This window comes from Apaloderma vittatum, unplaced genomic scaffold (assembly GCF_000703405.1).
Source record: "Apaloderma vittatum isolate BGI_N311 unplaced genomic scaffold, ASM70340v1 scaffold5878, whole genome shotgun sequence".
Classification (NCBI taxonomy): Eukaryota; Metazoa; Chordata; class Aves; order Trogoniformes; family Trogonidae; genus Apaloderma; species Apaloderma vittatum.
Genome location: NW_009732279.1, coordinates 1 through 13,171, shown reverse-complemented (window position 1 = coordinate 13,171; position 13,171 = coordinate 1). Strand labels below are relative to the sequence as shown.

The following is a 13,171-nucleotide window of genomic DNA, read 5'->3' as shown; positions in this document are numbered from 1 at the left end:
TAGAACAAAGTATCAAACAGTTCCAAAGGACAATAGACTATAAATGCCAAAACCCCACTTCGTGACAGAGTGGAATTCATGTAAGTTTTAGTCACATTTGTTGTCAGCAGTGTGTCAGCACGTAGACAGGCTTAATACCCCAATGGTGCAACTCAAATGTACTATAACTGAAAACAAAACTCAAGAAGCTCAATAACTATATGGTAAATCTGTTTATAGACATGACTAGAGTAGAAATTCTAAAAGCTTTCTTAAAAGGCTCACTTTGATTTCAACATAAAGTAAGATTTCTAAAATATACAACCCCCCCGTCTACTGAAGCACTAAGTATTGTAATTTGAGGGAAGTAGCCTGTTGCTGATGCATATACATTTGCTCAGTCTCTAAACACAAAATTATGTTTAACATCAACTGCGTAACTGCGCCTGCTTCTGCAATACCTTCAGGAATGGTGTCATGTAAATGCGTATCCATAGCCTACACCAAAAGGCTTAAATTTTATCTTGCCTACTTTCAGCAGTCTAAAAGTTAGCCTAGATTTTTCTTCTAAACTCTCTACTGTCAGTACAGGTAGGGTAGAGTGATCTATCTCAGGACAAAGTTTCACAAAAGTTTCATCTCCCTCCACTGATTATCTAGCTTACGCTAGGTACCTACTAATTAGACTGCCTACCTTAATTTCATTTATTTTGAGTATTTAGATTGCTGCATCTTTAAGGTGGAGAACTGAACAAAAAAAATCAGGGTGATAAAATGTACACAAGCATCAAGTGATATAAGTGATATAAAGTGATCATCAGATTAACCAATTAAATTTTTTTAAAAAAATCTGTAATAAATGTATTACTTGTTTTTAAAAATAAAGCACTAAATTAGTTATGACTTCAAGAATAAGTGATGACATGTACAGTAAGTTCAAGTATTTAACTGATTACCAGACCAACATAAATACAAAATGCATAATTTATCATAATTTTGCAGTGAGTAAGCATTAACAATGAAGTTTGACTGTCACAAGTCTTTATGTATATCTAAAAGCCTAATACAAATATTGAAACTATAAGTAAAGATTAATTATTTAAAGTGTTACCAATAAGACGTTCAGTAACTCTGCATTAAATGCTAACCAGCCCTTTCTAGAAGAATATTAATTTACAGTTATTCTTTCTAACAATTCTTTGTACAGTAAAAAACCCAACAATTAGATTTGTGTTTATCCACTTCCCCTTCCCACCCAACCACCCACCCAGTTTTGCTCTCAGACTGAGCTAATAGCCAATCCAACCTGGTGGTAAAAATCCTCTCAACGAAGGGTTCAAGATCTCAGTTTTAGCATCCAGCTCAAACTCTCTTTGGGAATAAAGTCTATGTTTTTGTATAATGTGCAAAGTGCAAGTTTTCTCCAGTGCTGTCAATCAGAAGTGTGTGCTGCTAAGAACTTCACTACAGAACAAGCAGTAACAATTAAGACTTTTCAATTTCCAACAGCTCTATTACAGACAAATGTTAGACGATGTTTACAGGAATGACAGATCAAGTGGATTATACACTCGTGCTCATGAGGTCAGGTACTTTCTGATTTCATTAGGCCAAACCAGTGCTTTTACTCAAGTTCTTCGGTTTCCTCTGTAAAAAGGTCATCCAAGTCTGCCACTGTCAGAACTGAGGTTTCTGACTCTTTCATGGAAGAGCTCGTGTGGCTGTGGGAAAAAGTTGTTTGTAGACATCAGAATAAAAAAAATCAACTTAAATAACAAGATTTAACACAAGACAGACCACATGGTTCGGAGTCCAACAAGGGTTCAGCTTTGAATCTCAGCGGGAAAACCCACTTTCTTACAGGAAAAATAGATATGCTGATCAGCTGCTTCTCCTGCACGTTTGCAGTAGGATACAAAGTCCACCTACTGTTCCTAACAGCGGTCAACACCAAACCCTCCCGAGGCAGGAGAACATGGGATAATCCGCTTTGCCCTCAATATTTCAGGCACTGGCTTCAGCTTCCAAGCATAAGATTTGATATTACTTTCAAAACATTAGCCCTTATTGGACCATTCAGCTACTGTGTATTTATCTGAATTTTATATGCAAAAGTAATGCTACTTTACAGATAGGGAAACTGATTAAATGATTCTTTCAAAGCTAAAGCAGAAATAGTTCCTAACTGCAGTGTAAGGTATGCATTTAAATTTTTAGCCTTATAATTTGTAACAGCCAAAAATAAAAAAACCCAAAAAACTGATTTTGTTAAACTAAGGCCTCCTCCTAGACTTGTTACATGCATACAATAAAGTTAGAGGTACATACCTCTTCTACTTTCTGCATAAAGAAAGTAAATACCCTTTTTGTTCCACTCCCAGTCCATCATTACTTATAGATTTTGAAAAAATATACACAGTGAAAACTGCTTTCTGTGTCTCCTCACCAGACTGACTTACAAGCTAGTATCTGGACAACTCTTGCACTGACTGCAAAACCAACCAATGTGACACAGCACTGACAGACTAGGCTTGTAGAATTTAAAAGTAATGAAAGAAAAAAGAAAGATTAATGCCCTGTAACAGAGCTTAAAACATATGCTGTTACTCCAGCGGCAGGCTTAGTATTACTCCATTAATTGCAATGTTTTTTTATTAATGGAAATAGGTAAACTGAGAAGATAAATTGCAACACATAATTTATTAATTGGGCTTTTATGAAATAAAATATACAAAATATAACCAAAAGATTATTCAGAGAATTAAAATACCTTAAGTTTTGAGTAATGTGAACCAGGTTAAAAGATAATTTTTTCAAGTCCTAAAACTTTTTTTGTTAATCAAAACTAATTGAAGAAAATCTGAAGTTTATATGTAAGATATGCACACCTAACTGTAATAAAAATATGGTTGTGAATCACCTTTTCAGTGCAATAATGACATTTAAAACATTTTAAAATCAACGCATACCTTATATCTAGAGTTTGCAGCATAGTCTGCAGTCTCTCTTCTATTGTTGCTTTTATCAGGAACCTATGAACAATGGTAGGTCTAAATGTGTTTAAAAAAAACAAAAACAAAAAAAAGAAGTGAACAAAAGTTAAGCTGTTAATGTCCAAGTTCAAGACCACATTTTTGTCTCACACTAAGTATTGTAAGAGTGCCGAAAAAATGCCTCTGGATTTTCAGAAAGAAATCTTACAAGGTGATTAACAACTTCCACTGACATTTAAGGATGCTTAGTGCCTCCCAGAGCACACATTTCCACTTGGCTGGATCACATACTAAATGGACAAGCTGCATGAACTAAAATCCTAAAGCAGATGCTGAGCAAAGTTCTGCTTTGTAAGTCCCTACTATAAACAAATAGTCCTCAAGAGCCTAGCCTGTCCTTTAAAGAAATTAATTTGACCCACTGATTATATACAGTGCTTTTACTGTATTGTCACAAGTTAGTCCAAGAGACAGAGCTCAGTATGGCGAATAATTAAAGCTCATTCCCAGTGTTTTAACAATATTATTCTTGAAGATGGAAAAATACTATATATTTTTTAAGCCCATAATTATAGTCAGTAAACATGAAATTAAATGGTAGAACATTAAAAACCAAAATTTCAGTAATCATAAAACGGGAACTCCATTTACAAAATAAAATTTCAAAAAGAAAGCTGTAATAAAAGAAATGTCAGGCACAAGAAAGTGAAATGGAAAAATATCAGCTCCAAAGATAACAATGAAAAAACCACTCCAGGCTCCCCAGTATAAACATTTTTCAAGATATGAACCCCTGAATGTGCTTGGATGGTTTTCAGATCTTATGCTGAAACTTTGGCCTGTAGCTTTACACAGAGGAATGCTGGGGAATACTTTGTGATTCGTAGACACAGGTCTATCCAAAAAAAGAGAAGTAATTACGAAAGCTAAAGTAGTAATAGTTGCCCCAGTGAAACTAAACAGAGTATTCCCTTATGCCCACGGTACTTGAACACAGCCCTTTTTCAAATAAGCCTTGCTGAAGTCTTATCCTTAAGTAGTACAGCACACATTCTTGCTGGTTTTATTGCAAAGGTTTTTTTCCAGACCTTGCGTGTCAGCATCGTGTAAAATTATAATGCAGGCTGTTGCAATCGATCTTCCCTATGTCCTCACAGTTAATTCAAAATCTTTGCCAACACCCCCAAACATCCACCTGTTGATAAACACTCTTTCACTTACGTGCTCATTCATTCCTTCTTGCTTTGCCTCCATTTCCAGAACACAAACCCCACTATTATTCTAGAATGTTATTATTCTAGGATTGATTCTTCATGTACAGGGGCTTTTAATTATGTTTTTTTTTCAAGTGACATGAAACCTTAGGAAAAACATACACATCTCATCTGCTCAGGACAAACTTTACAAAATCTTTGTTAAGTGTTCAGTACTATGCATGTAAAATCTACAACAATGAAAGAAAAGATATGAACAAGGTTTTTCAGGATTTTGCATTCAAGAGCCTACACTCCTCCTAAATTAAATGCAATTTGCTTCTCCATCTTACCCCTGTGGCACAAAAAGAACTCCTTAAAATACACATTGTGTATTTTCAGCAAACTTTTTAGAATTTACTCCTTCTATTCCTTGTATGATCATCTTTAAAAACAGGACTCCTATGAATACCTTCACCTCCAAAATTGGGAAGTTAATGAACTAGATTTATTCTGACTACAGTATGCAGTTCTATTCTGGACCATATCTAAACCACTCGACGGGATTGTAACTCTTACTTTGTTTGGCCAATACGATGTACTCTGCCAATAGCCTGTAGCTCATGTGCAGGATTCAGAATGGGTTCCACAAGCAGAACATGAGTTGCTTCGATGATGTTTAGTCCATTGGAACCAGTGTGAAGAGGCAGCAGCAAAATATTGATGTTGGGATCATATTTAAATGCCGAGAGATTTTCCTAAAAGGCAGACATCACAGCAGCATGACAAGTGTTCCTCAGTAAAGAGTGTGAGGGACTTCTCTGTATTTTCAGGAAATTATAGCAGCTACTACAGGCCCCAGAGCGATAGTCTCGCACCCCGACTGATCCAAGATCATCATCCCAGAACAGATATTCTACAGGGAACAGGAAGGAAAGAACTTGCAACACTTATCAGTGTATCTCATCCTTAACATCCATGACAACCCTTCCTTTTCAAAGCAAATGTACTGCTTATCTCCAAAGGCTTTAAATTGCAGCTTTTTATGATTACGATTTTGAGAATTAATGATTAGAGATCAAAGCTTCCACTAAACAAATCTGCTGCTCTTTCAGTTTCTCAATGAAGCAATGAAGTAAAAGGATCACATTAACATCTATGCATTAAGTTTTCCCAATGAAAATAATGTAAAGAAAAATAGCCTTTATGTACCTGAAATTTACTAATTCCATTGATCTGAGAAAAAATCATGTTGTTGTCATACAAAGCTTTTGCAATTATGTCCAACATATCTTGCCACTTTAAAAAAAACAAACAAGAAAACAAACAACACAATAAAAGTAATTCAACATTACGAACAGCAATGACAAGTCAAATATACTAACTACATTCCCTAAGACAGAGTAGCTAAAAAGGCCTTTCAAAACACTAGCATTTCCAAAAAAAAAAAAAAAAAAAAAAAAAGATTTGCATGCCAGGAACCAAATCTTTCATAGAACTAAGTAAGAAAGGTAATTAAAGATCAGCTTGAATTAAAGAAATTGGTAGCCATCACAAAACTAGTTTTACACGTATCAAAAATATCTGGACATTAAATTGTAAAAAAAATCTAAAATTTCTATGCTCCCATATAAATCTGAATGTTGGCCCTTTAAAGAAACTAGCTTTTTACATCTGTTGAGTACAATCATTGTTCATGTCCCCGTTACATGAATTGCCCTACAAATTCTCAAAACAATCAAGTAACTGTACAGGGTGATTCAACATTTTGGTATCTAAACTAATTCCTGAAAATATTATGACCACTTTTAAACTCATAGACACACACAATGACAATACAGAAAATGGTGATTAATACCGTTGAGAAAACCAAGGATTTAGCCCCCGGATCTTCAAATTGAATGCTCTTCAGTGTTCGGACCACAGCTTCCACTTTGGTGGAGTGACTTCCCTTTGAAAAGTCAGAGAAGACGATTAGCAAAGTAGGATATTAAACAACTCCTTCCACATCCATTGCTTTATTTAATAATTCTATATTAGGTCTCTTACATATCTTACACAAATTAAAAAAGTTAATAGTCTGGAGGAAAGACAGGTTAAGCAGCACTGAACTGCTCTTAAACCTCCCTTACAACATGCTGCCAGCGGATTAGCAGTGCACGACAGCACGTGCAGGCACAGGAGAATGAAGTGCCCCACAGACACCCCTGCCTCTCGCCCTGCATGAGGCAGGGCAGGTGAGTCCCAGCACTGCATCCGCACCAAACACACCAGTTAGGCCGCCTGAGGTTGAACTTAATGGTACAATCTTCCAAACACACATTAAAAGTTTCCCTCCCTTCACACCTCCTGAAAACTGGCAATGCAAAAAATCTACCTGAAATGCTTTTTCTCTTGCTTTCCTTTCTTGCTCTGACAATGTCAAATTTATGCTCAAGCATTATGAAGCTTGTTGATTATATTTTAAAAAAATAAGCTATTGGTAAATATAATGAAATTACTTCTTGAAGGATTGCACACTGCAATGAAAACATCTTCATATTCTGCATTCAGAAGTATTTCAGTACTTAATGAATCCAATCCTACATTTCTACTTGTCCACTTTGATTTCTGTACTCCTCCCTTTCCCTTAAATTGGGAAGAGTATTCCAAGAAACAGTTGTTTTGTATCTCCTTTTATTTCCTTCAGTATGTACTTTGTATTACAGTAATTCTACCTAATGTGTTTTTTTAAAGAAGCCCTTATTTAATCCCTTACTCATTCCTACATGCATAGAAATTTCAAGCTGCAGTAGGTTCAGCTGGACAAATACTGTTTTATTTCTGTCTGCACCTGTCCTCTGAACATTGAATTGACTATGTTGGCTGGCTACAATGACAGATCAAATTTACTGAAGTTATGTTGCTGCAGGATTGGTGGGGAAGGATGGTAGCAGTCTAAACACAAGCTGGGAGCCAGTGCTGGGTTGCTTGATCATTCATACGTTATTTGGCTAAATGAATGCTCCAGAAATACAGAAATACATTCTGCAGACTGTTTCACCAGGGGCTGCAAAAACTAGGACCATTTTATTGTCTTCCACAGTGATTCCAACTCTGCGTCACAGACACAGAACTAAACCAGCTTTGTTCCTGTTCTCTCTGTCGCACCTGGTAAACATTAACACTGTTTCCAAAAGTCAGAGACACAAAAATGCTCATGTCAGAAGGTGTTATGATCTGCAAAGATGAATGACACATTTGCAGCCCTACGGCAGCTGCCTGCTAATCGTAACCACCTACAGTCAGGAGATCTGAGACTAACTTTTGGCATTTCCTATATATCCGGGCATCAGTTCTACGCTTTTCTGATACCATTCATCTCAGATTCAATTATGAGAATTCTAGCTAATCCACTCTCTTCCTTAGACATTTTTTTGGGGGCCTTACCATAGGTCCTGTTTTTCCCTGCTGTAACACAGAGTAGCTTTAGCCACTGTTGTTGATTTTGCCACCCTTCAGACTTCCTGTGACTCAGGTATTACAAAATGTTACTTTGTGCAAGATTAGAGGAACTACAGTGAAGCACAGCACAACGATTAAAGTGGTTGCAGTCTTCTTGCTCTATTTTTTAACCAAGATAAATGAGTGTGCAAAGTTCTCCATCCCTCCGCTTACATTGTGTTAGACGAACTAAATTAGACTTGCATTGAGCTAACAATTGACGAAAGCTTTGGTTCACAGCACACAAAATATTTCAGTTCTATTCTCAATATTTACAGAGGGATGAAATTAGTGTGAGTTCTTGGTTTTCAATCTGTCTCTTAAAAGAAAAAGAAAGTTACCCCACTCATTACCCATACACCTCATGTGTGGCATTTTTTTGCATATCCAGATGAATATTTATAAACAGTTACAAATAATCATGGAACAGCACACATGAGAATCAAAACTACCCTCTAACAAATTATTGCCAGTCTGTCATCTGAGACAGAAATACCACCCACTGTAATACTGACCAGGCACTGGAAGCTTTCACCAGAACCAAAACATGCAAGGATGCCAGTAAGCTCTCTCTCAGTATAAAATGATCCTGTTTACAGTAGCCCTTTTGCATTTAAGGCATTAACTTAAGATGGTTAGTATTGGTACAATAAAGAACAAGATGAATATGACACTAGGAAAAAAAAAAGAGGTACTGAATACTGAAAGAGACAAAAGGGACTGAGAAAGTTCAGATGAAAATGTAAACAGAGAATAAATCACACAATTTTCATACCTATACTGCAAGATATTGAACTTAACCTCACTGTATAGAAACCATAGTAATTTAGTTATTCCCTGTTAACCGTCCCTAAAGAAATATGAGGCAGAAATTTTAACAATGCTGCTTGTTTTGATAGTACATACAGGGAAGCGACATAAGTTGATAATTTTTCATGAAATAAGAATGGGGGCCTTGCTCAGGATGACATGTCAATTCAGACAGAATTCGTTTTTGCTTTGCCTGAAGTTTTTGATGCATAATACTTCAAAAAAAATACTACAACCTTTTAGACAGGAGAGTAGGTAACATGTTCCTTTTATGTTCTATTTATAAAATTTAGTTATTCTGTTTATTTTTTTAAATGTAATTGATAAAACATATATGAAGTGTTCTCATTAGAAACGGGGTGATACCTCTAAACCCTGAGGAAATAATCTGTTAAAAAATGCGTATGAAGCAAGGTCCTAACAACTAGCACTTCAAAAATACAGCCTATTTACTCCCCCTGGTGCCACATGCTGTCAACTGCCTCCAATCTAATAATATGGGTTAGGAAGCTTCTTTCTATTCATGAAATGGAATTCCAGTTGTCCAGGTAGGCTGACATAACCAGAGTGAAAATGACTTCAGCAAAGACCAGCAATCCTAGTACAGCTGCAAGGAGACTTGCACAGGTACCATGAAAGTCTCGGCCAGCACATTTCATTATTACGTTTAACTATACCAACCAGATTAAGACTACAACTTTTGTCAGTGGAAAACCTTAAGAAAATTGCCCAGGCAGGGAGCTGTTTTAGGACCAAAGTCACTCTTTATTCAACAATCATCTTTTTCAGTAGATATGTGAGCCTTTAACTGAATACCAAGTTCAAAATGCAGATAAGCAAGAGGCACTCAATTTTCCACAGTTTTCCTTTTGACTTTTCAAACAAAACAAAGAAAAACTAGAAAGAATACTTACAGAGCATTCAGCTGCAGAGTCAGCACTCATTTAGAATATGGAAAAAATTATTACACCCCACAAGACCAAAAAAATTGGACATGAGCTTGAAGAAAGTTGCCTCACAATCATGTTACTAATGATACACTTTTAGGCAAAAGAGAATGTCCTCAGTGTCACACCAGAGAAACAAATTAATGGGCAACATCCCCAAAAATCCCCAAAAAACAAATTAATGGGCAACAGGTTCCAATGAAAAGCACTGGTTCTGATAAATATTTTTTTACAGGATTAAAATTTTTTCTATTGTCTCTACTGTGATTTGATTTATTACTGAATACTCTTTGGGTCAAGCTACTGAATATACTCATTAGAACCTGTCCACTAATTTATTAGTGGACAAGTTAGACAGTGGGAGCATAGATATAATCTCCCTTCAGGATTTAACATTCAAAAAAGTAAGGGTTTTTCTCCTTCTAAATGTGGTTTGTATCGCATACATAGATATGCAAACTGCAAACAACTACTCAGGCAGCTCAAGAAGCATTCTAGATGACTAATCCTAAATTCAGAATTGGTATTTATGTTCTCTGGCTAAGAATGAATACTTATAAATTTAAAATATTTACACTGTCCTAACAGCCTTACATTACAGGCAGCTTTCTCAAAATACTCCTTTCAAGCAAACACAGAAAAAGTACCTCACCTCTCCTTAGCTACAAAAAGCCAAAAATACCACAACAAAAATTCCAGCTAATCACCTGCATACAGAACCGATTTCTACCCAGTGTCAAGTGCTTTAAAAAAAAAATCCCCAAAACAAAAAAAATCCAAACCATATAACTGAAGCTCAGAAAAGCTGTCCCTCCCTACAGCCCAAGACAGCATTACTGTAACAGGTGAACAGATGTGCAATTCTATAATCTATCTGCAAAGCCTTTCCCCAGGCACATTTAAAGAGCAGGTGTTAAAAAGACGGCCTCCCTCACACCATTTCCATTCACGTTTGTTTCCAAAACTCCTAAAAGTTAAGGAAAGGGTAAGTTAAAAAAAACCAAAACAAAACACCAAACCCCACAACCCACAAATGCCCTTTTACTCGACAAGAAAATGTGTATCCTTCCTTGGGGGAGGATGCAAAGCCATTGATTACACTGTAGGAAAGACCTATATACATCACGTCCAATTCAACCGAAAAAGAACAATACCTAATTATAGCAAATTATAGAAGTGAACCTACTTATAAACCTATGTAACAGATTTATCCACCTAAATGCAACTAAGTGCCATGAAAGCACCTGCAGAAAGTTTGGACCACAAAGCTCATTTAAACAACGTACCTTTAGAGGAGTATCATCCTCCTGATTGGCACTTTCTGCAGTGAAGACATACGATATTTCTTTATGAGATGTTGTCTGCCTGCAAATGGCACATTTAATTGAGCTCCGGCAGGTGCCAACGCTGTACTGTTCTATGATGATAGCGATACACTCATTGCAAAAACAATGTCCACAAGTCAGCACTGCCCACTGTGCAAGGAATTAAAAAAAAAACAACACAACACAGTGTGATCAATGCAGAACAACAACAGTTTGCTAGCACATGATAAATCACACTCACAGAAACATTACTATTTTTTCATGAAACTCATCAGATTAAAACAGAATTTTAGAATTCTTAGCATCCAAGCTGCTGAAAAGCCTGGGTCTCAAAGTTTTCCAGCACAGAAAGATTCATGATCCACAGAAGTTCCCTGCATTATTTTCTTTTTTCTTTTTTTTTTTTGCATTTTCCCAGTTCTAAACTTGAGGGAAGACATTACAATCTTTCATTTCTATGAATGATAATTTTTAATGCATAGGTTAAATAAACAGATTAAGTATTTACATAATTTAAAAAATACTACACAATTGTATAGGCCTTCTGTAAAAGTTTTTATCTATAGATTCATACCTGATCAGCCTTTATTAAAGAAGTCCCAAATAAAGTGCTTTAATTTTTTGCTATTGTGAAGTTCTAGACAACATCTTTGGATTTAAGAAGAAAGAAGATTTTGGATGAGGAGGCTTACTCTTTTGTTGACAAAAAGCATAGAAACAAAAGATTGCATTGCAGAAGCTGTTCTTTCTTCATGGCCCTAGAACCTCTACATGTCAGCTGTGACCTCACATAAAAGAGTAAAATTTGCAAACTACTGGTTTTGCACCACAAACATACTGAGGGTGCACTCAATCTCTAGGCTTTGTAAGGTACTTCCAAGCATGCAGAAATATGCAAAGCATTCTAAAAGTTCCTTGCAACATGATAGCTACTATCATCTGAAGTGGCAGTCTCAGCCAAAGTTAAAGAAAATACTATCTTTCAGTTCCTCCAGCTCAGAAATGAAGCATAATGGCAGTTTACAGGAAAAAACAACTGTTCTCTGTAAAAACTGGTATCTTCCTTGGAAGAAGAGTGCAGAGGGGGTTTTGAAAACATGGCAGGACACTGGCTCATGCTTACACATGTCTGCAAAGCTGACTCTAGAAGCTAAACCACCTTAAAATAGCTACCCTAAAACCAGAACCAATGTAGTTTGACTGTACTGGGGTCCTTTCATGTTTTTGCCTAATGCATGGTAAGTAAACAACAAACTATAGCTTTTACATTATGATACAGATCAGTTTTAATAAAATCTTACAGAAATTTCAACTCCTGCAGCTCAGCAGGGGGAAAAAAATCCAGATTGCCAGTCTTTATTCTACTGGGTTTTACTACTGTTTAAGTAGCTAATACCTATGTCTTTAAAGTCCAGAAAAAAAAAAAAATGCTACTACCAGTAAGAGCAGTTACAGCAAAATACAACAGTTTACTACAGATGGCAAGAAATTTTGCTTTCATACTTCTGTCAGAAAAACTTCAGTTATAAAACAATCAGCAGCATGTTTTTGGAACACTTTTGTTGAAACACTTAAGCACTGATGTCAACAGCTAAAGGTAGCAGAGCTACTCTCATCTGAGCAAGATGTTATTTCAGGGCAGAGGCTCTCTAGTACATTGCAGGAAAGAGCTTATTTTTCCTGCTTCAATACAACAAATGTTGAACACTTGACACACAACCAACTCAGACCTGGGTAAAGACATTCTAAAACCAAAACCCGCTTGACTAACTATCTTACCTGCTTTCCCAGGTGACGTGCACAGATCGGACATGGTTCTGGGTTAACTCCACCAGTAGTTTTATCCTGAGACTATGAAGAAGAAAAAATGAAACAAAAATCATAAAAACTTTGTGTTTCACCAAATAAAAATTTATCCTATATTTAAAACAAGCATCGAGAAAAAAAAGGATAATTAAGTCCTTAAAAAAACTTGTGTGGGCAAATTAAAAAAATATTTAATGATTTATCTTAGGACATTAAAAAATATATAATTTATGGTAAGTAAAAGGAGCACTGTTAATACTGCAGTTCTTCAGATAACATCTGCATCTGTACTACAGCTTTGAAAAATCCCAGTAAAATACAAGCGACAAACCAGAAACTCCTCATATTTTCCTATCAGCTTCACTTTGTTGTAAAAACAATTAAATATACTTAATCATAGAATCATAGAATCTTCCTTTCAGTAGGAAGAGACCTTCAAAATCATTGAGTCCAACCTTTGCCCTAGCCCTATCAGCACCACTAAACTATGTCCCTCAGCATTATGTCTACCCGTCTCTTAAACGCCTCCAGGGACGGTGACTCAACCACCTCCCTGGGCAGCCTGTGCCAATGGCTGACAACCCCCTCAGTAAAGAAATTCCTTCTAATATCCAATCTGAACTTCCCTTGGCACA

At 36.2% G+C, this 13,171-nt stretch overlaps 1 protein-coding gene across 1 annotated transcript; it reads right to left on the bottom strand.

Annotated features, from left to right (window-relative positions):
- Positions 1-1,603: 1,603 nt before the first annotated feature.
- LOC104278469 (E3 ubiquitin-protein ligase SHPRH-like) lies at positions 1,604-12,581 on the bottom strand (the record flags this gene model as incomplete). The annotated part of the gene is made up of 7 exons (XM_009875453.1): positions 1,604-1,700; positions 2,949-3,029; positions 4,745-4,923; positions 5,378-5,464; positions 6,024-6,116; positions 10,692-10,880; positions 12,510-12,581. Coding segments are annotated over 7 exons (798 nt in total), but the record flags the coding sequence as incomplete, so codon positions are not given.
- Between the last annotated feature and the right edge of the window lie 590 nt (positions 12,582-13,171).